The sequence below is a fragment of the Danio rerio genome, chromosome 14, assembly GCF_052040795.2.
Source record: "Danio rerio strain M-AB ecotype USA chromosome 14, GRCz13ab, whole genome shotgun sequence".
Taxonomy (NCBI): Eukaryota; Metazoa; Chordata; class Actinopteri; order Cypriniformes; family Danionidae; genus Danio; species Danio rerio.
This window is the reverse complement of record NC_141034.1, coordinates 33614134-33639948: the sequence shown is the minus strand read 5'-3', so window position 1 is coordinate 33639948 and position 25815 is coordinate 33614134. Positions and strand designations below refer to the sequence as shown.

Genomic DNA, 25815 nt, shown 5'->3' with positions numbered 1-25815 from the left:
GAGAGAGAGAGAGAGAGAGAGAGAGAGAGAGAAGAAGAAGAGAGGGGAGAAGGATATGCAAATGATAGTGATATGCTTGCACCAAGGCTGATAACACACGTCCACCATGGGCAAAGCAGACGATCGGCATGACTACACACACACACACACACACACATTAAACACTAGCACACAAACAATTCCACATGTAAATGGCCCATCATGCAAAAGCAGAAAGCCAGGTCATGAACCAAATTCATGGTAATAGAGAGACAAGTGCGATCCATGCAATCCCAGACACTCGGATCAAATGGATTTTGTCTGACACTTTGATTTCCTGTGTAATATGGAGCACGACCGCTGATGCCTTTGCTCATTAGCATTCCATAACAATAACTCTTTGATCTCGCTGAACGGAAAAACACAAGCCCTCTCGATTTCTGTCTAAAGTCAACACGGAAGAGCGTTTACAACTTATTTTACTTCTGCAATGTGATGCACAGTGATATATGTCCAAAAATAGTATAGAAATTCATCCATCAGACATAATTGGATTTATAGAGAGTGAGGGCTTGGATTTGAATCCTGGAACAGTATGTAGTCAAGCAGGCTAATTGTGTACATTTATATTTATACTGCAGTCTATATGCACACATACATAGTATACACATTATTAAAATGTCTGATCTATCTATCTATCTATCTATCTATCTATCTATCTATCTATCTATCTATCTATCTGTCTGTCTGTCTGTCTGTCTGTCTGTCTGTCTGTCTGTCTGTCTGTCTGTCTGTCTGTCTGTCTGTCTGTCTGTCTGTCTGTCTGTCTGTCTGTCTGTCTGTCTGTCTGTCTATCTATCTATCTATCTATCCATCAGCTGTATCTATCTATCTCTTTAACATTTGTAATAGGCAACACTGTAGCTCAGTGGTTAGCACTGTCGCCTCACAGCAAAAAGGTTGCTGGTTCGAGTCCTGGCTGGGCCAATTGTCATTTCTGTGTGTGGTTTGCTCTGGGTGCTCTGGTTTACCCTACAGTCCTAAAGGTAAATTGGATAAGCAAAATTGGTTGCAGTGTATGAGTGTGCGTGTGAATGTGAGTGTATAGGTGTTTCCCAGTGCTACTATGTGGTTAGAAGGACATCCACTGTGTAAAACAGATGACGGAATAGTCGGTGGTTCATTCCACTGTATCGACCCCGATATATAAGGGATTGAGCTAAAGGGAAATAAATTCATGAACATTTGTGTTTTTTTTTTTTTTTTGTCCTGTTTTAAATTTATATAAAATAATAAAAGTAATAATAATAATAATAATATTAGTAATAACAATAATACAAGTATCACTGCATTATTGTTTTCCCTGATGAGATTAAAGTACTAAAATTATTTAAGACAAAAAATAATTGCTCATAATAAAGGCTAAACTATGCAATCCTATTGCCACAGCCATATCACTCTTCTGCCCAATTACTCACTGAAGCTGAGCATGGTTGAGCCTGGTTAGTACATGGATTGAAAACTACATGGGAAAAACTAGTTTTGCTGTTGGAAGTGGTGTAAGTGAGGCCAGCAGGGGTGCTCAACCTGCAGGCTTTGTGAATTCTAATAACCCAGTAAAGTGAAGGGGACACTGTAATGTCAATTTTGGCACTTCTCGTAAAGAGTGGGGTGTGAACCCAGTGTCCAGGCCAAAATTCCCTCCATCGGGTTTTACCCATAAGGGCCCCCAATCATCCCCATCCACCGGATTGGCTCTATAACTCTCTCCAATAGCTAGTGTATGGTGTGCACAATGGGTCTGGTGTCTTGTGGCTGCCGTCACATCATCCAAGTGGATGCTCCACACTGGCGATGGTGTGGAAGGACCCCACTCATGATTTTGAAGCGCTTTGGGTAAATGGCCATACACAATCAAGGTACTACATAAATACATGTTACGTTACATTACATTACTTTACATATAAGATGTTGGAAATATGCCTGACATAAACATGTATTTAAAATTACATTCACAAGATATACATATCTTATGAATATTTTACAACAATTCATATTTTTAACATTTGCATCATTATTGCATGTACACATAAGGTGATAACTGAGATATTTTTAACATTCTTTATTCAAACTTATTTTTAAAAAAGGAATTTAGTAGAAAAGACAACATTCACCTGGGAATATAAATGAGCGGCTTAAATCAATGTGTACAAACTCTTTTAAACAAAGCAAGCAAACAAACAATTCACAAACAAAAAATGTTGATTTCAGGTTGATTTTTTTTCTTTCGGCTTTAGAGTTTTCTATTTCACAGCTCTGACTCAAAAGCAGATGCTGGCGTATTATTCCAAGCAACTAAGCTCGCACACTAACACTCACACATATACACACACAGGTCTGAGATCAGCCATCACAAGCGCTTCAAATCAAAGCGAGAGCACTGCACTCCTGCATGGAGCCAGTGGGAAGCAGCTCTGCCCAAATCCATGTCTCAGCGAGCTGGACTGCACTTCCTCTGGCTTTGACAGCACTTACCAGCGGGGGCTGCTCGTAGTGAGACCACCGTAACAGCACACACAGTGACTGCGTGGACGTGGCAGAACTTGAGTAGACTGTGTGCGTGCGGCCCGTAATGTGGACAGCGGGGTGTTGAGCCATCACAATAGCCCAGGAAGAGGGAAGGGTTGTGGACTTTCTTCCGGTTAGAAGTCATAAGCTTGGTCCTCTGCTTCTACCCATTGATCTGTTTGAAATTCAAAGCCCTGCCATTGACAAACTCTAAACTCAGGATCGGGACACAAGCCCCACACACCAGCTCCCAGGAGGATGGAGCAAAGAAAAGAAACGGTCCCCTTCCCCCACAGCAGCACTTAAAGGATTTTTCTTCTTTTTTTTTTTGTGGTGTGTTGATATTCGATAAGACCGTGCACCATCTGTGCCCACACCTGCCAGGTTTAAGAGAGTAAGGTGGCGAGAGATCTGCGGGAAATAGCTCTTAAAAAAAAACAAAAAAACAAAGCTCTCGTATCCAGCAAGTTCCTATATAGTTGAATGTGACGGAGGGGGCTTAGCATGTGAATGAATCTGCGGACACACCTGTTAATACACTCTGCCAGGACGTGCGTGGATGTATGCAGGGGCAGGTGTATTGGCGTGTGGTGCTGAGAGAATTGGCAATGAATAGAGCGGATGGCAGATCAATACCAATCTGGAGGCAGCGCAAGGAATGCTAATAGCACGCTGCTTCGCGTGGCATATAGCCAAGAGCGGCATTGCGCTACCTTTGTGCAATACACATGCTGAATGAGACTACGTAAAGAAGTGCATATTACTGAAACGCACTTGTTAATTGCACATAAACGTATAACAAAAACGATGATGATAACTAAATAGTAGATCAACAGTGGTTTGTAAATACAAGGCCTAAAAACACAAGGCCATAAACCATTTCAAGAACAAATCCTTCAAAAGTTCAAAAACAAATCCTAATAAGTACTGTGAACTTAATCTATTTGAAAGCATTTTGAGCACAGTAAAACCCAATAAATAAAGAGAACTCAAACCACCCGAGTACTGAAAAACCCAATAAGTTAAGAGAACTCAAACCGTTTGAGGAAACCAATTGCAACAAACCATTTGAGTACAAAAACTAATCCTTGAGTACTGTGATCTTAATCTATTTGAGTAAACGAAGCAAATTGAGCACAGTAAAACCCAATAAATGAAAAGAATCCCAATAAGTTAAGGCAAATCAAACCATTTTAGGAAACCAATTGCTTTAAAAAAACTAACCATATGAGTACTGTGAACTTACTCCATTTAAGTTGAAGTAATTAGGTATTTAAATAACTAATTACCTTCAACACTGAAATCAAAACTCTTTACAAATGGGTAGAATTAGCTTCCAGTGAATTTTGAGTTAACTACACTCATTTTATTTGATAAAGCTGACTGTTGGGTTTTACAGTGTAGCTCTGAAAAGTTCATCTTACGTGTTTTTTAGTGCAAAAGAAGACAATGAAGATGAAGACGAAAAAAAAAGTAGAATAATGTTGCCTCAAACTGTTCTGAAATTTTTTTTTAAATTAATAATTAAATAGAAAAGTTTTTAAAAAAGGACATTAAGCAAAAAATAGCTAGCATACTGTATATAACTAAGATATGCCCATTGTTCTTGCTGATACAGATGACATAATGCAGCTACACATGAGAATCACCAGTAACAGTATCTGAGCGTGTGTGTGTTTACGTCTGTGAGCGGAACGACAGATGTGCTCCGTGTTGAAAGGTAGCGTCACTGGGTGATCAAGAATGATGGATGCCACACTGCCCTCTTGTCTCCAAGCCTTTTTGCCCATTTAACTGACTGCCATACCTCAGAGCCAAATGCACACACACACAGATGCAAGGGGGCTGAATTTCATGCTGTTATCGTCCCCAAGGCAAGGTCACATTGCCGTCGCCCCTTTCCCCATCATTAGAGTCTGCTCAGATAATAGCTCAATACCCAATTTTACACAGATCTCCTTTCTCAGGCATCTGTCTTCAGAAAACACACACATACACATATACACGTACTGTATGTATATATATATATATATATATATATATATATATATATATATATATATATATATATATATATATATATATATATATATATAGGCACACATGTGTGGATGTTAGAGTGCCTCAAACACATGTACACACATGAGAACAAGACTCTAAGGCATAAACTGTCTCTTATGTCAATCTATTTTCTGACAAACGGGCTAAAATCTATTTCTTCAACTCTCCACTCATTCACACATCCTTTCTCGTCCGCGTGACCTTTCATCGTGAGGCGGAGAGACGCTCAATCTTTCTGACAGTTCAGCCTGAATCTTGGGCACATCAAAAGATGTCGATCTTGGGGAAGTGGAGGGCAAACAAGAGTTAGCGACTGACTCAATCCGGTGCCTCGCGCTGCCATCTGCAGACAGGGTGGGAACGGATTCAGCCGGGTGTCATTTTCACCTGCATCTACATTCAGGTGTGTCTTCTCGGGTTTGGCGTTGACTTTGGGTGGGAAGACGTGCCGCTGACAGCTGGCTCCACCTAAAGTTCTCGCTTTCACTGTGGAGAGCGATCTTTTGGTCCATGTGCATTGACAGACAACCTGTCAGATGCCGTCAAGTGCGCCAAGAGGCTTTCCTTTCCTTTACAGCACCAGCTACCTGAATAGCCACACAAAAAGCTTAACGAGTGTTGGCCAAGAGGGCCTCACTTCTCCTGCCACCAGGGGACTACTGAATCTCACTACCCCGAGAGACTCAATATATCTGGAACACAATGAGAGTTTAATATATGACAATGAGCAATTGCACCACCCAGATTACATCACCCAAAACAGCACTGGGGAGAGGAGGCGAGAGATTAGGTGAAGGAGACAGAGGATCCCTGGGACATGGGGAGGTGCAGAAATGTTGGTTTGTGAGACACATAGCTGGTTCACATGCGGCAGCAGCGCTCGAGCGAGCAGCCAGGGAAGTGATGCGTGAAACTGGCCAGCTTGCAAGACAGTCAAACGCACACAAACAATCAGCAGCCAAATTACTGCAGAGAAAATGAATACCTCCATCCATCCATAGCAACAGGCCAGTGCCACTAAACACACATACTTAAACACACACTCATAGCACATTCATATCGGTGTGCATAATCAAGTAAACACACTTGGGCTGGGTGATGCGATCATGTGACTCTTTAAATATGCCAGGTGGTAAGGGTTTTGCGTAAGTGTTAATACTTCTGATGGGCTGATACTTGATGATATGATGATTAGGAAACATATATAGTACATATATATACAGTACAGCCAGACTTGTCATATGGATTAGTTTACAGGTGCTGTGTAGAGGTCGTAGAGAGAGAAAAAAAGCTTATCTGTGGTTTACATGTGATTTTTACATACACTTAACACTAATTTATAGTCTTCAAAAGTGGTCTCTAAACCCCGGGATCAATTGGTACTAGGCCACACAGGACATCATTAATTATTTCCATTTTATTTATTATCTGAGTCTGAACGATCTTTGAAAAATCTTTTATTTTGAAAAATTACTGTATTCTCTCGCTTACATCATTTAACCCGCAAGCTAGCAAAAGGAGTAAGCAGCAGAAGTCTTTGGAATATTTGGAAATATTTGGAATATTTTTTCACGCTTATATTGGAAAAGATGCTATTCCAGGTGCACCCACAGCTTTTAAGAACGCAGCGAGCACACCACGAGTCACTTGACAAGAACTGATATATTTCTCCATTAATAGAGGTGGGGGGGGGGGGCGAATACTATTGTAATTTTTGTAGTTGTGTTACTATTTAGTTTTGTTACTATTAATTATTAATTAATTAATTACTATTGTAAATATTGTAGTTTTTAACAACACATTGTCAAGTGCTGTATGTCTCTCACTTTGAAAAAAAAATCTATTTTTTTTTTAATTATTTGTGTTAAAATTTTTTTTACTTTGCTGCTTTTAATGTAGGCTATGGTTATGGTTCAAGACAGTTAGTACAGAAGTTATTTGATAGATGTAGGGTCAATAGTGTAATTACAGATGTATAAATATTAACACAACAGTAGAGTTTTTATTTTGTTAAACACAAACAGCAATATTCTCAAACTCAATTCCTGGAGGGCCACAGCTCTGCATAGCTACAACTAGAGATCTGCGTGGGACTAAATTTTGAATCCCGCTCCTGCCCGCTCCCACCAGGTTTTAGCCCGAACCGACTGCTCCCGCTTATATTCAGCATTTGTTGTCCTGCTACTCACCCCGGACTGTTTTCTACCTGCCGCGCCCGTTCCTGCTAACGAGCGGGGGAGAGAACAAAACCGAAAATCACCCAGCTATACACAGTTTAGACAACCTATAACAAGCTGTCTTTAAAAACACACACACATAAGCACCAAGCAAGTGTCACACACATATAGGCATTATGCTCTTTCTCTCTCTCTCTCTCACACACACACACACGCACACACATACAGCAGAAAGCTCTCTCTCTTATTCGCGTGCGCACACACGCACAGACACACACAGCAACAAACAAGCAAAACGCAGCTTCACGCTGTCTTTTTCACACACATACATACGTGTGCTCGCTCGCTCGGGAGTCGGAAGCGATATTGTTGGACCGCCTGCTCCCGTCCAAAATTAAACCAGTTCCCGACCACTCTTACGCTTTATTCAGAAATTTATTTCCACGCCGCAGAAATCTGGTTGGGTCCTGCAGCTCCCGCAGTAAAGCTGCGGGAATGCAGACCTCTAGCTTCAACCACCTTCAACTTACACCTGCTTAAGTCTCTAGTAGTTTTGAACACCTTGATTAGTTGTATCAGCTGTGTTTGATTAGGGTTGGAGCAAAACTGTGCAGAGCTGTGGCTCTCCAGGAATCCAGTTTGTGACCTATTATGTACAGAGTAAGTGCTAAGTTACTGAACTAAACAATTAATTCACATGTTACTACATGAGTGCACGTTCTATAAAGTAGGTAACAAATTCAGATACAAGCAGCCGAAATGGGTTTCATTCGCAGGGTGGCAGGGCGCAACCTTATGGATAGGGTGAGGAGCTCTGACACACGGAAGGAGCTCAGAGTAGAGCCGCTGCTCCTCTACATCAGGAGTAGTCAGCTAAGGTGGCTCGGGCGGGCATCTGTTTTGGATACCTCCTGATCGCCTACTTAGGGAGTTGTTACAGGCATGTTCCATTAGAAGAAAGCCTTGGGGAAGACCCAGGACATGCTGGAAGGACTATGTCTCTCGGCTGGCCTGGGAACGCATGGGGATCATGCTGGAGGGGCTGAAGGAAGTGTCTGGGGAGAGGGAAGTCTGGGGTTCTCTCCTAAGACTGCTGTACCGGCGACCCAGCTCCGGAAAAGCAGTAGATAATGAATGAATGAATGAATGAATGAATGAATGAATGAATGAATGAATGAATGAATGAAAATGCATATACTGTATTATGTTTATATGATTAGGATTTCTCATACTGCTGAAGCTTTAACACATACAGAATCTCACAAACCCTTTCTCTTTCTTGTCTGCACATCTGTGGAGATGCCGTACACATTGAGGAGATGACAGGTGAAGCAATGAAGGGTTTAAACACTCAAATCTCTAGATTGTCTCTCCAAGGCCTCACCATGCTAATTTTTCCCTCATTCATCTGCCTGTAACAGCACCTGATTACAACAGAACAAATGCTGTTTACAGCAGTTGGCCGCGTCTGCTGTGTGTGTCACAAAGGGATATTAGGCAGTTGAGTTTAACTGAGCTAATTATTCAACTGTCGAGTCACTTCACTTGACTGTGAATTCCACATATGAATCAACTGTACATTTGCAATGTGCCATTATGTGGGCAGAGGGAGCATTTCACATGGCTTTTTGCAGCCATTTAATATTCAAGTGTTAGAGACTAATCACACATATTGTTATTGTGACTATTGAAGTACATAATCTGTGTGTGTGTGTGTGTTGACAAGCTCTAAGCAGAACTGCTTCACAACAATGATAAGTTAACACTGAATAGTCTTATTTCTTATATAGAGAAGAGAAGAAAACGAATAAGATAACAAGAGACAAAATGAAACAAACCAATATGAGACAAAATAAAACATAAGAAAGACACTTCAACATTTGAGACAAGAGGAGTAAGCAACTTGACGCAAAATGAAAACGAAACCAAATTGAGACAAAAACACAAAAATGACAAGGAAAATAAGACAAGAAAACAGAAGAGACAAGCCCATAAAAAAGAGACTAAACAAGATGAAGTGAGTCGAGGGCAGACTAGAGATACACGTCAACAAGAGAAGTAAACAACACAAAGTAAAATGAAGACCAAACCGAGAAGAGACAGACAGAATATGATGAAAAGAATTTGAGAAAAGAAGAAACAAATCAAAGAGAAAAAGTCTAATCACATAGAAATAAATCAAGGAAAGAAAAGGTGAAGCAAGACAAAAGAGGACAACTGTTGAGTCTAAATGAGACCAGAAAAATGACAAGAAAAAATGAAATGAAGAGACAGAATGAAATAAACCAACACGAGACAAAAACGAAACATGAGAAAAGACATGTTGGCATTTCAAGACAAGAGAAGTATACAGCAAGAGGCAAAACGAAGAAGAAAAGACAGAAAGCGAATTCAGAGAAGAGGAAAGTGCGAGAACAAAAGTCCAGAGAAAAAAATTACACTTGACAAAGTGAAGTCTTTTTAAGGAAAGGAAGGAAAAGGAAATGAAAGGAAGGGAATCCAGCAAACAATTTTGTTTTTAATAGACGTCTATCATACATTTAAATGTAGACAGCTTGGCTTAAAAAAGGCTGAACTTGGGCTGTAAGTGAAAATCTAATAGACTTCTGAGAATAGGCTAAAACTAGACTAGTCGTCAAATAGACAGATTAGACAGACTTTATTTGCATATTCATTAATTTCTGTTTTTTTGATGACTAGTCTGGTTTTGACCTATTCTTAGACATCTATTAGACTTTTACTGACAGCCCAAATTTTGTCTTGTTTTAGCCAAGACGACTATGTTTAGATGTCTATTTGACATTTATTAAATATCTGTAAAAAAATGCTTGCTTGGAAAGCAAAGTAAAGGAAAGGAAAGTAAAGTAAAGGAAAGGAAAGGAAAGGAAAGGAAAGGAAAGGAGAGGAAAGGAAAGGAAAGGAAAGGGAAATGAAAGCTGTGATGTTTTGAGGCAAAAATAGTAAAAATAATTTGATGAAATCATGAACAAGAACAAAATGAGACAATGCAAGTCAAAAACAAATATATACAATAAGGTAAGAATTACATTACTACGCTTTGAGAGAGATTTGTCTAAACCAAACAAAACAAGAAAGAAGACCAGAGAGAAGTGGAGAAGATAAAGTACAAGAGGAGATGAAACGGGAAGAGATGCACACACAAAATCACATTCTCCTTCAATTCGCTTGTTCTCAGTTTCAGTTTAATGTGCTTTATCGGCATGATAAGTAATTGTACATTGGTATTGCCAAAGCATTAGCAGCTTAGCTGTGTATCTGCATTCTCTCTTTCAGCTGCTGATGCGGGGAGGATGGGACATTTGATTTACAGCCCCGCTTGTCCTCCATCCACTCAGACACCTCCACAGAGACACGGGAGGCTGGATTCAATCTCCCGCTGACCTTCATTGTGAAGGACAGAGCGTCACAGAGGTGCGAACAGGCAAAATGCATAATCTAAAAAAAACAACAAATGCTTTCAGTATGATTGAGGACGTGCCGTCCTCACAGAACAACGCCAAAGCACGAGGAACCCAAGTAGATCAGTCATATCTTACTGAAACAAATGCTCAATCCAAATGGAAGAGCAGCGGAAGCTAATAGAAAGTGTTGAAAAATGAGTAAATGTGTGAAGAGGTGACAGCAGAAGTAAAGCTGCAAAAACAGCATGCGCCATGGAGGAGCTGTGGGAGAACCAGCAACAGAGGATGTGATTAAGTTGTAAATACTGTCAGCGTTAAGGTCAATCACTGAGTTTACAACCGTCACTTTATCGAGAAAGAGATGGAGTGAGCGAGAAACACAGAGGGAATGAATGAGAAAAACGAAAGAGGACGTGTGGGCTTCGTGTTGCTGAGATGGAAATCAAACGGCACCCACATCACACAGGGCTTTACAACCATCTGCTCTCACACATGCTTAATAGCGCACCCATGACACACACGCACACACATCCTCTTCAAGATGTCTGTCTGCGAGCCCATCGGGACTTTTTCATGCTGCCCCCATTAGGCATGTGCAACATATTTTCATAAACCACTAGTCGGCATGTAGTATGAATGATGTTATGGCCTTAAAGTACACACACTCAAGTATTGGAATGAGCACAACCTAATAAAACTACTTTAGAAAGTTTACAACTATACATTACCTCAATAGTTAAATTAATAGATACACTTTAAAAGACATCTTACAATAAAGTGGAATCAAACATATTTCAGATAGAAATATTGGACTAATCTACAGTAGTTCAATTTAATGCATTTAACGCATCATTTGTGTAAATAAAGTATAAAGGTTTAATGCTTAATGAGATTGTCACCTGCAGTAAGTGATATGAGATAACGGTAACGTTATTTAAATAAATTTAACAATAATTTATGCAATTTAATTTTGATTTAAAGATAATTCATGTGCACACTAATATTCATTCATTTTCTTTTTGGCTTAGTTCCTTTAATAATCAGGGGTCGCCACAGCGGAATGAACCGCCAACTTATCCAGCATATGTTTTATTCAGCGGATACCCTTCCAGCCTCTCCCAACACTGGTAAACATCTTGCATTCACAAACACACATACAGCCAATTTAGCTTATTTAATTCACCTAAACCGAGCGAACACAGGGAGAACATGCAAACTCTACACTGAAATGCCAATTGACCCAGCTGGGGTTCAGACCAGCGTCCTTCTTGCTGTGAGGCGATTGTGCACCATGGTGAAGCCTTGCACACTAATAAATATATTTTGTAATACAGACTATTTTAAATCCTGACTCAGATAAAGACAATTTTATTGTATATCTCTAATCTCTCCTGTTTCTCATCACACAAACACTATGAACGAATGTTTACAACCAGCATATGTAGATTGGAGGAGATTCATGAATCTCATGTGTTGATTTGCTCCTGTGACATGTGACACACACAATGAAAAGACAGCAGAGCGTCAAAAACAATAAAGAGCTCCTCCATTTTCGCACATCTGTGTCAACACAAAAGCTCGTGAAGCGTTGATGCTGTGCTCTGGGGTTAAACGCGCTGTGTCTCGCCCACCTGCGCTGCTGGTGCCTGCCTGATTGTGTGTGCGCTACCTAAAGCGTCCAGCAGGAGGGGCTGCTGTCTGAGTAAAGGAGAGCTGAAGGGGAGAGAGAGAGAGAGTGCGAGCGAGATCAGGAGTGGATGTCAAACTGAGCTGGAAACCAGAGGAGGGGAAAATGATGGGATATATTTTTGCTGTAGAATTCAGTTTTTCTTTCTTCTGATGGCTTTGGTAGGGGGAGTTTTGTTAGAGACGGAATGGGTGGTCTACCAACTGCCAGGCATGCAGCTGACTGCAGGAGCCTTGTACATCATCTCCTTTCCTGCTCTCCGCAAGTCTCCCAGCATCCCTCGTATGTGTCCATAGCCTCAGGCTAATAAAAGGACTAGAAATGACCACGAAAACTGTTCAAATGCACACATACCTACAGTGTATTCCTACTGTAAAGTGCATGCTCATTCTCAGACATGTTGTGGCTTGCTTCTCCATTGAGACTTTCTATCGATATGAGGCGTTTGTGACAGAGCAAGCGGCTGCGTTTACTCTCTGGACCTTGTAAATGAAAAATTGGCACCTACTGCAACAATAATAGAATTTGTTCCTTACCTTTCCTCTGCACTAATGAGATGCTAATGAGAGCCCTGGGCAGCAGGGTTAATAGAATCCATATTTTCAATTAAAATCATCCTCTCTCTCTCTCTCTCTCTCTCTATTCCTGATGGAAGGCATCCTCGTCGCCATAAACAGGCCCCAACACAGTGAGGTAAACAGAGCCAATTAAGTTTCACCATCTCTTGATCACTCCATCACTCTCACAGTTAGTTGTGTGTGATCAAATGAGCTGTCATCAGGCATATGGCTCGGCAACAGACCCAGGGCCCATTAAACTAGCTCACCATAGGAAGAAAGAGATGGAAAGCTAGGGCAAGCTTAATCCACTCTCGCTTCCTCCAAAGCCGAGATTCTGTCTTTAATTCTACATCAGCCTTGCAGTGTGTGGGGTGTTATGTGTGTGTTTTGCTGAGGTCAGCTGTGAATGTGTGTGCCGCTGGCCTGAAAATCCTCAAAATGTGCTGTTATCAGTTCGGTCCGGCCTGGAAGTGATTTAGGGGTCTTGATCAGGAGCCTTGTAAGCACACATACTACTGCATGTGTATTCAACCTAGCACAAATTTACACCCGAGCATGTGTACTGATTTAAATTGCATTGTATCTTTCATCAAGTCTGCTATTATTATCCTTTCACCCTTTCCTCAGTTTCTCACAGTATTCTTCACCTCTCTAGTCAGGTTTGTTTACACAAATCTCCAAGACGCATATGGTGCAGAAACAAACTGGTATCAAAGCAACGTGAGCTTTCGAACATATGCATGTTTGTGTGTATGTGTGTGTGTGTGTGAGAGAGAGAGAGAACAATAGAAAAAAGAGAAAAAGAGTGGGAGTTCTATACCGTATGTTTGTTTTTTTTTTAAAGCAAAAGACAGAACGTAAACATGAATGCTACATGGATGACTATAGTGTGGTCAGGTATGCAAATAAACAATTTACACACTTACACCCACCCACAGAGGTTTCATAAACAGTTAATGACATTTCACATCTTAACCATCACCATGGGAACTTGAGATCACCGGAATACTAAATTAGACCAAAGCACAAGCTTTCACAAGCTTTCTAAACATGTCGCTCATAACTACAAGTAACTACATAAACTCATCTGAGATAGCAGTTTCAATTAGACAGCTGTAAACAACCAGCCTCATGTGTTCCCACCATCCACAAGGTCAACCTTTAACATTCAAATCATTAAAAAAGCTTTAAAACAATCAATAAATTCCTAATTTCCTACCTAAATCCCTGGTGACCCAACACTTCCACCTAAACATTCCTCAATACCTCAGCACCAGCATTCCCTCACAAGGCACTCACTTTGTTTTTTACCGCCGAAATGCAAATTTGATCAAATTTGCCAATTTAGCCCGTTTACTCTGGGAGGTAAATTAGGCTAAACTGCAGGCTTGTAAATATTGAAACTCGCACATGCATGAATAATTAAATGAGAGGGAGGAAACGTATCAACTAGAGGCGCATTCATTCGCCACTCTCCGCCAAACGTCACTCATCCAAACTACAGTTAACAGACATCAACCTAAAGTGGCAGGCATGTCTTTCGAGACCTACAAACCAACACGCAGACAAAGCGTTAGCGGCTGAAAGGCGTAAACAGTTGAAATGTGAGCATCTCGATGAATGAGATTTCCTGACAGGCAGACTTGAGATTTAATGGAATTATTTGGGTCTACTGTGTACATCCCTGCTGCTAATAAGACCTTTGTAAAGGTTGTCCAGCTGATGAAGCAGCTCATCCATGATGTTCACTAGCAAAACAGTTGGTCCTTCTGGAGGAGCTGATTGATCAAGGAAGTTTTTAGTCAGCCAAGAAGCCATCAGAATCCACAACATGTGCTGGTTCCACCAGCAGGATCTGAAGTAATTTCCCAGTTCAGCAACATTCTCTCTCACACACACACACACATTAAAACACACACGGTCCTGCAGAGCTCTTACCGGTCTCTTGAGAGAGGGCTTTAGCTCTGCTGCTGGTGTTGCCTGAGTGATGCATCGCTCTAAGCATGAGTCTTCCCCTCGTATCACCTCCTCTCCAAATGATCGGACGCGGTCCCCCTGGCAGACTCTCTCTCTCTCTTTCCAGGAGGCAAGAGCAAGGATTTTCAGAAGCCGTGTACGAGAAGCAGTTGCGCCCTCTCTGTCTCCGTATGCCCTCTCTCACACAACTTCACACACACGCGGGCAAACGCCACTTCCCCCTTCCCGATCGCACGTCGCTCTAGTCCATAAACCGATGGGAAAGGTCTAAGGTGCGGAAGAGAAAGACGGATGAGGGAACAGATGCCGGACAAAACACACGGAGTGGTTGTCAACCTCTTGACGAGCGCAAAGAGAAGTATGCAAAGGGTTGTTCCATCCTACATCTGCACATGACTGGAGCTCCGCACAGACTCTGAGCTCGCTCTGAGAATTATACAGCATCGCTGCAGAGCATGAGAGAAAGAGAGAGAGAGAGAGAGAGAGAGAGATGCGGGAGGAGAGAACAAGAGTGCGGGGGAGCACAGAGAGATAGAGAGAGAGAGAAAGAGAGGAGGGGTGAGGATGGGGGAATGTGACAAAGCATGTTTATCAAAGAGAGAGGAGGAGAGAAAACGAGACAGATCGCGCATGTTTCCTCCGTCTAGCCGAGAAGAGAACGTGTCAAGCCATGTTACTGAGAGTACGGTCAGCATTCATCCTTTAACGCACGCAGACAGACAGATTTTCACTTCTTTACATGCACACGAGTGTCCCTTTGGAGAGGAGGGCTTTCAGCATGTAGGCAGCCGACAAGATGACACAACATCATGAACTATAAAGCACCGGCGCATAGCTAAAAATATATAACCTTGTACTGGAGAGCTTTTTACGCAAACAACACTGGATATGTGAATATTTGATTGGGGATCCGGCAGCTGCTCAGCTCTGAACAAGATCTGATACTTAAGACGCGCTGAGCTGGAATACACAAGACAAGCTTTCTTATGGCTCACACCTCTCATAGGATAAACATTACCATCCAGCAAAACCCAACCGCTGAGTCTAGGATGATATTCTTTATTTACCTTACTTGAGTATGGAAAACATAAATAATCAATCAAGTTAAATAGGTATACAAAAAAATAGTTTAGCAAATATAATATTCAAATTGTATAGAATTGTAAAGCTTTTAACACAATGTTCAGTGAGATACAGCACCCACTTTAAGGCTTCTGACCAAGTAGCGTAGATAGTTCGCTCTTCTTGATACCAATGCTTATATGAAAGGTAATGATTCAGTTTCAAGTCAGTATTTGTCAATATAGCTGTACCTGCAATGCATTATTATAATAACCTTATAAACGCCTTAAAAACATGTATGTATTAAAGGCACAGTTTATCCAGAAGCAAATTATTGGTCTTATCCTCATTATTGTTCTGTTTGTTTGGTCTGGACCTTTGTTTTTTCCCATTTAGTTCTGTTTTGCCTAGTATTTGTACTTATTTTTCAGAATGTTCACAACTTTCAGACTGAAATTATACTACAACAAAAAAATATTTGCTCCTTCAATCACACAGAGACAAAAAATTGCTGCAAGGATACATGCTTCTGACACCTGGATTGAACAAATGAGCAGCATTGGTAAACAAACAAAGTAAAAACAGATATACTTGGGCATTCTGTCCTTTTTATGTGGCATCTTTCAGACCTTGAGCTGTTTTTGGTTCAATTGGCATTCTCTGTCCACTTGTTCGGTGCTAACCAATGTTGGCAGTGACATTAACAGACCATTTTTATTCAAAATGCACACCCTTATTCACACTCAGGTTACAATTACCCACCCATTCAATCATTCATTTTCTTTTTGGCTTAGGGCCTTTATTAATCTGGAGTCACCACAGCGGAATGAACCGACAACTTGTCCAGCATACTGTATGTTTTACACAGTGGATGCCCTTCCAGCTTCCGGATGCCCTTCCAGCTTTCAGATTCCCTTCCAGCTGCAACCCATCAATGGGAAAAATTCATACACACTCATGCACCACACACATACACCACGTACAATTTAGCCTACCCAATTCACCTATATCACATGTCTTTGGACTTGTGAGGGAAACTAGAGTACCCGAAGAAAACCCACACAAACATGGGAGGAACATGCAAACTCCACACAGAAATGCCAACTGACCCAGCCGAGGCTTGAACCAGTGACCTTCTTGCTGTGAGGTGACAGCGCTACCCACTGTGCCATCAGACCACCCATTTTACTCACACAAAGGTAATTTTTTACAATTACTATGTACTAAGTTGTACGTTTCATGTATCTTAACATTGTACATTGCAGTTACACTTTTTTTTTTTAAGTGATTTACTTTCCTTCTGAATTAAAACCATGACCTTGATGTTGCAAATGACATCCTTTATATTTCAACTTATTGGAATGATTTGCATCCTTAACAGAATTTAATTACTGTTTAATTACTGGCAAAATAACAACAACCAAAAATAAATAAAAATAAATAATTAAATAAATAAATATTAATAACAATACTACTACTACTACTACTACTACTACTACTACTACTACTACTACTACTACTACTACTACTACTACTAATAATAATAATAATAATAATAATAATAATAATAATAAATGTTTAAAAATAAAATAAAATAAATATTAATTTATTCAATAACAATAATAATAAAAAAATAAGTCATGATACAAAATATCCCCAATTCAATAAATAAATAAATAAATAATAAAGGCATAAAACACCCAAAAAATAATCATAGTTTTTACCATGCCTTTAAATACATTCAGTAGCTGAACTAAAGAGTTGGTGAAGCAATTATATTTAATGAAAGGCAAAATGTATAAAGGCAAATATTGTCAATAAACCCAAGTCATAAGATAATAATATTACCAATTCAATAAATAAATAAATAAATAAATAAATAAATAAATAATAATAATAATAATAATAATAATAATAATAATAACACATAAAATAAAATAAACACAGCCTTATGAAAATAATCCTCCTGCCTTTTGCATTTAGAAAGGAGCTGACCATGGTACTTCCTGCTCTGTCCAACAGAGGGCTCGGTTAGAGACCAGCATCCACCTGATGTCATCTAGTCCGGCTGAAAGCATCCTGGTTCCCATCTCACCTGCTTCCTGTCCCTGAGTTACCACCTTCCCTCCCCCAACCACACACACACACACACACACATAAACCGGTCTACACACACAGTCCTGCAGAAGTGGCTGTATTTCTAACGCCTCTATATTTAGAGTCGTTTGACCCTTCTAGATTGGACAAAGAGCCAATCTACTCGAATAACTCTCTACCGCCTTTTCTGGGCTCACAGTACCGTAGGGAGGGACTGGATCCTGTACATATAATAAGCAATCTGGCCTCACACAAACACCCGCCCCACCCATAGTGAAAGCTCTAATGAAGAGAGCGGTTTTGGAAGGCCACACCACGAGAATTGCAGACAGCTGGACAGATTCATAGCTGCTCGGTCCATATCACACTCGCCTCACATTGTGCTCATAATTACGGAGGACTTATCAAACAGTGTTTTATCAGTGTCCACTCTTCATTAGTGCTATTGCAATCACTGTTAAGTGTTATGAAAGATGAAGCCTGTAACAAATTAACTGCGGAAATGCATTTAAAGGGTTCAACAGACGTTAAGCTCATGTGACAGCCCTCGCGGCGTAATGTAGATTACCATAAAAAATTGTTATCTGCTGCCTAAAAAATTAAAATGCACTACTACAACTACTAATACTACTAATACTACTACTACTACTACTATTTATAATAATAATAATAATAATAATAATAATAATAATAATAATAATAATAATAATAATAATAACACTATTATATATATATATATATATATATATATATATATATATATATATATATATATATATATATATATATATATATATATATATATATATACATAGGCAAGTTATTGTATAACGATGGTTTGTTCTGTAGATTAGGGGAAAAAAATAGCTTAAAAGGGCAAATAATTTTGTCCCAAAATGTTTAAAAAAATAATAATAACTGTTTTTATTCTAGCTGAAATAAAACAAATAAAACTTTCTCCAGAAGAAAAAATATTATCAGACATTGGGAAATATTTTTAAAAAATCAAATCAAATCAAAAGGGGGCTAATAATTCTAACTTCAACTGTATGTATATTAACAACAAATATTATATTATAAATAATGTTACTACTACTACTACTACTACTACTATTAATAATAATAATAATAATAATAATAATAATAATAATAATAATAAAAATAATAATAGTAATAATAATAATAATAATAATAATAATAATAACAATAATATATTATAACAATAATAATATATTATTATTGTTGTTGTCGCTGTTGTTGTTGTTGTTGTTGTTGTTATTATTCATTCATTCCATTTTGTTTAGATTTTGTCCCTTTATTAATCTTATCCAGCAAATGTTTTATGCAGTGGATGCCCATCCAGCTGCAACACATCTCTGGAAAACAACCATATACACTCATTCACATTCATACACTAAGGACAATTTAGCCTTCCCAATTCACCTGTACCGCCTTTCTTTGGACTGTGGGGAAAACCGAAGCACCCGGAGGAAACCCACACGAACACAGGGAGAACAAGCAAACTCCACACAGAAATGCCAATTGACCCAGCCGAGGCTCGATAATAATAATAATAATAATAATAATAATAATAATAATAATAATAATATAATACACATAATAAATAAATAAATTACAAAAAAACTAATAATAATCTAAAAAATAAAACAAATTGTAAATAATAATAATAATAATAATAATAATAATAATAATACACACTTCAAATCCGAAAGCATCAGATTTCTACTATTAAATTATAAGTACCTCGCCATAACCTTGATTTGTGCTTTATTACAAAGAAAACCATGTATGAGCTGGAAGCTTTTCTTTCTTTCTTTATTTTTTGTGGTAATCAACAAATGCTGTTAACTGAGGTTAACATGTGCTGACGTAAGAATATTTCTTTAAATGGGTCACAGGGTAAAAAGATTCAATGCCAAGCCATTCAATTTCCCAGAAGAAAACCGGCTGAGGCAGAAAAAAAATGCACTAAAGAGGAGGAATTTCTTCATATGATCACTTCTCCTGACCTCAGTAGAATAGCAGCAGTCTTTCCTGAGCTGCCATGCGGCACAGAGACTGGTGTGGAGCGGCAGATATGGCCGATGTTGGCGTCCAGTCTGAGGCTCTGTAATCAATGCAGACAGAGCCTTCCTGCAGTATTAAAGGAACTTATTCAGCCTAAAGGCTTCCGACCCGTTGAGCTGAAAAAGAGCACGGCACTTACACCTCTCAGCTTAAATATACAGAGCGCTTGCAGCACTCAAACACATGCATACAACCTTCAGTCTGACAGCTCCATCGACCGCCCCATCCATCATTCTCAGCAGACATGGATGTATATGTACGCTTACTCATATGTGCGGCTACACATGCTTACACGCATGTATGTTACAATGACTTGTGATTACATTCATAACATGTCTTAAAGTCAAATTAGTAGTGTCTAAAGATGCGTTTCCCATCCATGTCTCCAGATCACATTTACTGTGATTAATTCCAGTCTGTAATTTAAGAGAGTAAGAGACTAAAACAGAGAATAAAAGAGAACAGTGTTACTGTAAGTTTAGTGATACACTTCATTTCCTGTTTCCACCAATGTTTAATATTATTTAAAATACACTCACCGGCCACTTTATTAGGTACAACTATCTGTCCAACTGCTCGTTCATGTAAACTTTTAATCACCCAATCACATGCCAACTGCTCAATGTATACATGTTAGGCATCAATGTTAGGCATGTAGATATGGTCAAGATGATTTGCAGCACTTCAAACCATAATGTAAAAAGAAAGTTGATCTGATCCAGGTCTGTGGGTGCAAAAGCCTTGTTGATGCCGGAGGTCAGAGGAGAATGGCCAGACTTGTTTGACCTGATAGAATGTCAACAGTAACACAAATAACCATTTGTTACAACCAAGGTACAGTATGTAGAATCTCTAAACGCACAACACATCAAACCTTGAGGCAGATGGGCTACAGCAGCAGAAGACTACACCGGGTGCCACTCCTGTTAGTTAAGAACGGAAAACTGAAGCTACAATTTGCACAGGCTGACTAAAATTGGACAATAGAAGATTGGAAAAGGTTGCTTGGTCTGATGAGTCTCGGTTTCTGCTGGGACATTCTGATGGTAGGGCAAGAATTTGGTGTCAACAACATGAAAGCATGGATCCATCCTGCTATGTATTAACGGTTCAGGCTGGGGGTGGTGTAATTGTGGGGAGGATATTTTCTTGACACACTTTGGGTTTATTAGTACCAATTGAGCATCACACTGTAAAAAATGCAGGGTTTTACACAATTCATTCATGTTATCCCAACACAAATTGATTAGGTTAACTTAACACAACTTTATGTGAATTGAAGATAAGAAAATTAAATTGTCCCAATGAATTTCAAGAATTGTGTTGTTTCAGCTCATTTTAATTAAGTAGTTTGAACAAGTAAAAAAAAATGCATATCAACATCACAACAAAACCTATGTATTGTTGCTGAACATGTCCATCCCTTTATGACCACAGTGTACTCATCATCTGATGGCTACTTCCAACAGGATAAAGTGTCAAAGCGCAACTCATCTCAGACTGGTTTCTTGAACATGACAATGAGTTCACTGTACACAAATGGCCTCCACAGTCTCCAATTGAGCACCTTTTGGATGTAGTAGAATGAGAGATTCGCATCATGGCTGTGCAGCCAACAAATCTGCAGCAGCTGCATGTGACTATCATGTCAATATGGACCAACATCTTTAAGGAATATTCCAAGTACCTTGATGAATCTATGCCAAGAAGGATAAAGTCAGTCCTCCTGAAGGCAATAGAGGGGTCAAACCCAGTACAAGTAAAGTGTACCTAATAAAGTGGCCGGTGAGTGTAGCTTAGTTTTCACTTTTCACAAAAGCCGTCAAAAAAATCTCTCAATGTTGAAACACTGTAAAAAATGTTGGGTAACACACGATTTGCATTAAAACAACAAAGGATTAAGTAAATTTTTTTTTATTTTATTTTTTTACAAATTTAAGTAGATTGAACATAAAACTATTAAGTTGTCCTAACATGCATGTTCTCCCCGTGTTGGCATGGGTTTCCTCCGGGTGCTTTGATTTCCCCCACAGTCCAAAGACATATGGTACAGGTGAATTAGGTATGCTAAACTGTTTGTAGTGTATGTGTGTTAATGAGGGTGTATGGATGTTTCCCAGTGATGGGTGGCAGCTGGGAGGGCATCCACTGCGTAAAACATCTGCTGGATAAGTTGGTGGTTCATTCCGCTGTGGCAACCCCAGATTATTAAAAGGACTAAGTTGAAAAGAAATCTATTAGCCATGATTTTATTCTTGGGTTCCTACATGGACATACAATATATTCATGTATAATAAATGTTACTGAATAAGTGTGGTAAAATCAAAATTGAAGAAGGCAATTTTGCATTTCAGTGTACATAGCGACACGATCATAACAGCATGTTATAAATTAGTGGCACCACTCCACGACAGCATGGTGTGAAAGTCACGCACGCAAACTGCTCTAGCTCTGGTCTTGTGGAGATTTAAAAAAAAAAAAAAGTCCACAAGCACACTAGATTAGTTGAGATCAGAACTGAAACTGAACAGTATCTATGGCTGCCGAGCAAGAGCATGACAAGGTCAGACAAACGAAGGGATGAACAATTCTTTGAGTTTCATCATACTACGTTTACATCAGACCCATCCCACTATCTCACTCCCCTTTCATCTCCCATGCTCTTTCCTCAGGCCCAGGGTGTGAAGAAGTGAATGTGAATGAGCTAAAGGAGCTACAAGATGGGCAGCGAAGGGACCCGTGGGTTGAACACAGCCATTTGTCATTCGGTGAAAGCTTAAGAAAAGACTAGTTAACCTTTCCTTGGAAAGCCCCCAGGGAGCCTACCGATGATGAAAAAACCCCAAGAAAAAGTATCAAGCGAGAAAAATATTCTGGGGGAAAATAGATGGCCGATGCTTCGAGACCCATGTACCTTGCAAAATGCTGTGCTCGGCACTTTTGACATCTGGGTCGCCTCTGCTTGTAAGCAAGGACAGAAAGAAGGATGGTGGCTGTTGCCCTATATGTAGATATAAGAAGACATACACACATAAACTTGTTATCTGCTGCCTAATTACATGCTTGCTGCATGTAATTGTGTCTTTATTGGTGCCTCTTCAATGCATTTGCATTTACTAATATTACTGGACATATCCACGTGTAAACCAATTAATCTGCGTTGCATGGTACTGTATGACTCGGTTAAACTCACTTTACTTTGGCTCAGTTTGCTTTGTCACTGCAGTTTAACACTACTTATGTAGGCATCATGTAGGCAACTCAGTGATTGCAAGTAAACCAGTAAAAGCTCACTTATTCAAATGATCCAATTAGACTCCAGTAAACAACTCAGTGATTCAAATCAACCATTCAGGTTTAGTCTCCAGTTGGGGTAGCCATACTAAGACTAGTTGACTGGTCGACTTTAATGCTTCGCCATGACGCTTTTGATTGACGTCAACTAGCTGCGCTGCGCAAGTCATGTGGTTTTTGACCTGAACTCCACGGCAGTTATAAGGTTATTACGCACTGGATTTGAAATTTTCATCGATAATTTTCACGTGTAAAAAAATAATAATAAAAAATTCGACCTCATGTTGAGTCAATCATATTGACATACTGCCTCCTAAACGATCATCAAAAAATTTCAAATCTGCTTCCATTTTTTTTTATGTTTTTTGCATCCGAATAAGTGTTTTGAGGGATGTTTTAACAGTTCAGAGCCATCAAATAAGTGAAAGGCAAAATACAGTTAGTTTGTTTTTCTTTCAAAAATTCTGTATTAATTCACCCCATTTGGCGTTTTAGGTTATTTAAAGGGCCATGAAACCCCCTCGTTTCAGCAGGGTGTTTTCACACCTCTACTTTGGAAAAGGTCAGAAAAGTGGGCATGTCCAGCTTTGTTTAGGGGGGAGTGTCGGAGGAAGAAAAGCGGCTTGGTATGGGAGTGTCTATTTGGGCGCTCTGACTTTCACAGTCAAAACACACACCCACAGCGGACAATGTGACTGTGTTTACATGGACATCTGTAGTCGAATTATTTGCCAAATTATTAAATGGTGGACTTTAACTCCAGTTTGGCTCTTTCATTCAGGGAATTCATTAATGTCCCTCCCGACAAACGTGATATTTGATTCGAGGAACAGCTCTAAGCGTGTATTTTTCATGCAATGTTTGATACCGCACGGCGAATGAGAGAAAAAAAAAACTCAGCACTTCCCGGAAACTTAGATGCACACGGCAGGTAGCGTCAGAAAGCCGCGTGTGTTATTCCGGTCACAAAATCCAACACGAGGTTATAGTTTGGTTGTACTTGTTAGTGCTAACTATTGCACTCGGTGCAATAGTTTGTTTGATACGAATAAAATACGAACTGAATAAACAAAGAGCACTGGTCGCTCACTTACCAAATCTGTAGAGACAGGACAATCACCAGCAACTAGAGCCGCGTCTTTATTTAGAGGAGACTACAATCTCAGCGTTTGCATGTGAGAATAGCTCTCAGGTAAACAATGTTCCTCCTTAGACATGTAAATTATTGTTGTCGAGCGTCGCGTACACTGTTAATCCACACGTGAGTCTGAGCTCTCACAGAGAGAAAATGAAAACGAAACTTAACTGCAGCAAACTATAAAAGCAACACTTCACGCTTGTTTTGCCAACACAACGTGGCGTCTTTGCCGTCTACACTGTGACAGTAATGAATATTAATGAAGTTGCACAATAGAGCGCGCTGATTGGTTTGAACCAAGCCTTACTCATGCATTAATGCAACACACTGTAAGACGTAATAAGACTCACTCTGGTACAGACGCCCAGTCTGCACGCTGGAATACACGCTATTATCTCATGACTGTGACGCAGCTTCAAAAATTCGTTTCAAACAGGAAGTACGAATTTGCTTGAAATAACGCAAAAACAACCAATTTACACTTTTTAGTGAAATATAGGTGTCCTAATAGTGTTTTTAGCAGTGTGGGACACATATACGACTGTCAACAGCTCATAAAATGTGTTTTGGTGTTTCGTGACCCTTTAAACACATGTAGGTGCTGCTTGCCAAGACAACACTTCTTTGTTCATACTTGCTGTCAATTGCAGAAAAAAAAATCATCAATAAAAGGTTTGTGATTAACTGCTATGAGTTTAAAAAGTTAACTGCAGGCGCTGCGTGAAGGGAAGCCAGATTTTGATCTTGCTCATTGAGCACAGATGACTGTGATTGCAGTGAGGCGATAGCGCTACCTACTGCGCCACTGCGTCGTCCCCCTACTCGACTATAATAACCTAAAAGTCGATATCCAAAAATCCAAAGTCTTTAAGCCCAAAGTCTTTAGTAATCTGTTCAGAGTGAGACTTCAGTATAAGAATCACTGATTCAAACTGATCAGAATGAGGTTTGGCATGTGAATGTGGTTTTCCATGTTTTCACTTGACCTATCATGAGATCAACATGTGACATTGACATCTTCATCAGCAAAAACTTTTGCTTGTATTACTTCTAAGTATATTAAAAATCAAGCACTTTTGTACTTAAGTAATATTGAAAAAGACTTTATACTTCTACAGGAGTAATTTTGTATTAGAGTATCTGTTGCTTTTATGTGTCTATTTTTTTATTTAGTCCATCACTGCATCTTAGTCATGTTTAAAATGAATGTTAAATGATCTCAACAAAAGCAACAATGCCAAAATGTTTTTAAGAACATACGTATATGGTCATCCAACATGGTTAGACTTGTCTATTGGCTGTCCCTGTGAGCATTGGGGGACACTTTTCAGTTCATTGATCAGGAATAAATCAGTATAACCAGTTTAAAAAAAAAAAAAAAAAAAAAAAAAAAAACAGATAGACTGGCCAAACTTAGGCTGGTTTAGAAGTAGACAATTCCATTAGCACTTATTTTGCAGGTGATTTGTTATTATGGTTCATGTAGTTTAAAAAGACTCATCTATCAATGGTATACTAATCTGCAGGTCATCTTCAGAAAATCGGTTAGTAACAGTGGCTAGCTGCAGTCGTCATTTGCCAAACCTGCCCCCAAGCTTGTCACTCAAGGCGGCATCTCCATGGCAACAGTGCAAGTCGACCAATCATGTGCAGAAAGCAGCAGGAAGCTAGTCCTTAACAATTACAAGAATGACACAGCCACTGA

The 25815-nt window shown here is 39.5% G+C and overlaps 1 protein-coding gene across 15 annotated transcripts in view; it reads right to left on the bottom strand.

Moving 5' to 3' along the window:
- tenm2a (teneurin transmembrane protein 2a) overlaps nucleotides 1-25815 on the bottom strand; it is a 1216147-nt gene that overhangs the window by 282483 nt on the left and 907849 nt on the right. For 5 of the 15 annotated variants that reach the window (XM_087281563.1, XM_087281564.1, XM_087281565.1 and 2 more), the window contains exon 1: nucleotides 14393-14859. The exons of the other annotated variants lie outside the window; for them this stretch is intronic. In XM_087281563.1, the coding sequence (XP_087137689.1) occupies nucleotides 14393-14459 (67 nt within the window). In that variant the 5' untranslated portion in view covers nucleotides 14460-14859. Of the gene's footprint in view, nucleotides 1-14392; nucleotides 14860-25815 lie in introns of those variants that run through there. 15 annotated transcript variants of the gene reach the window in all.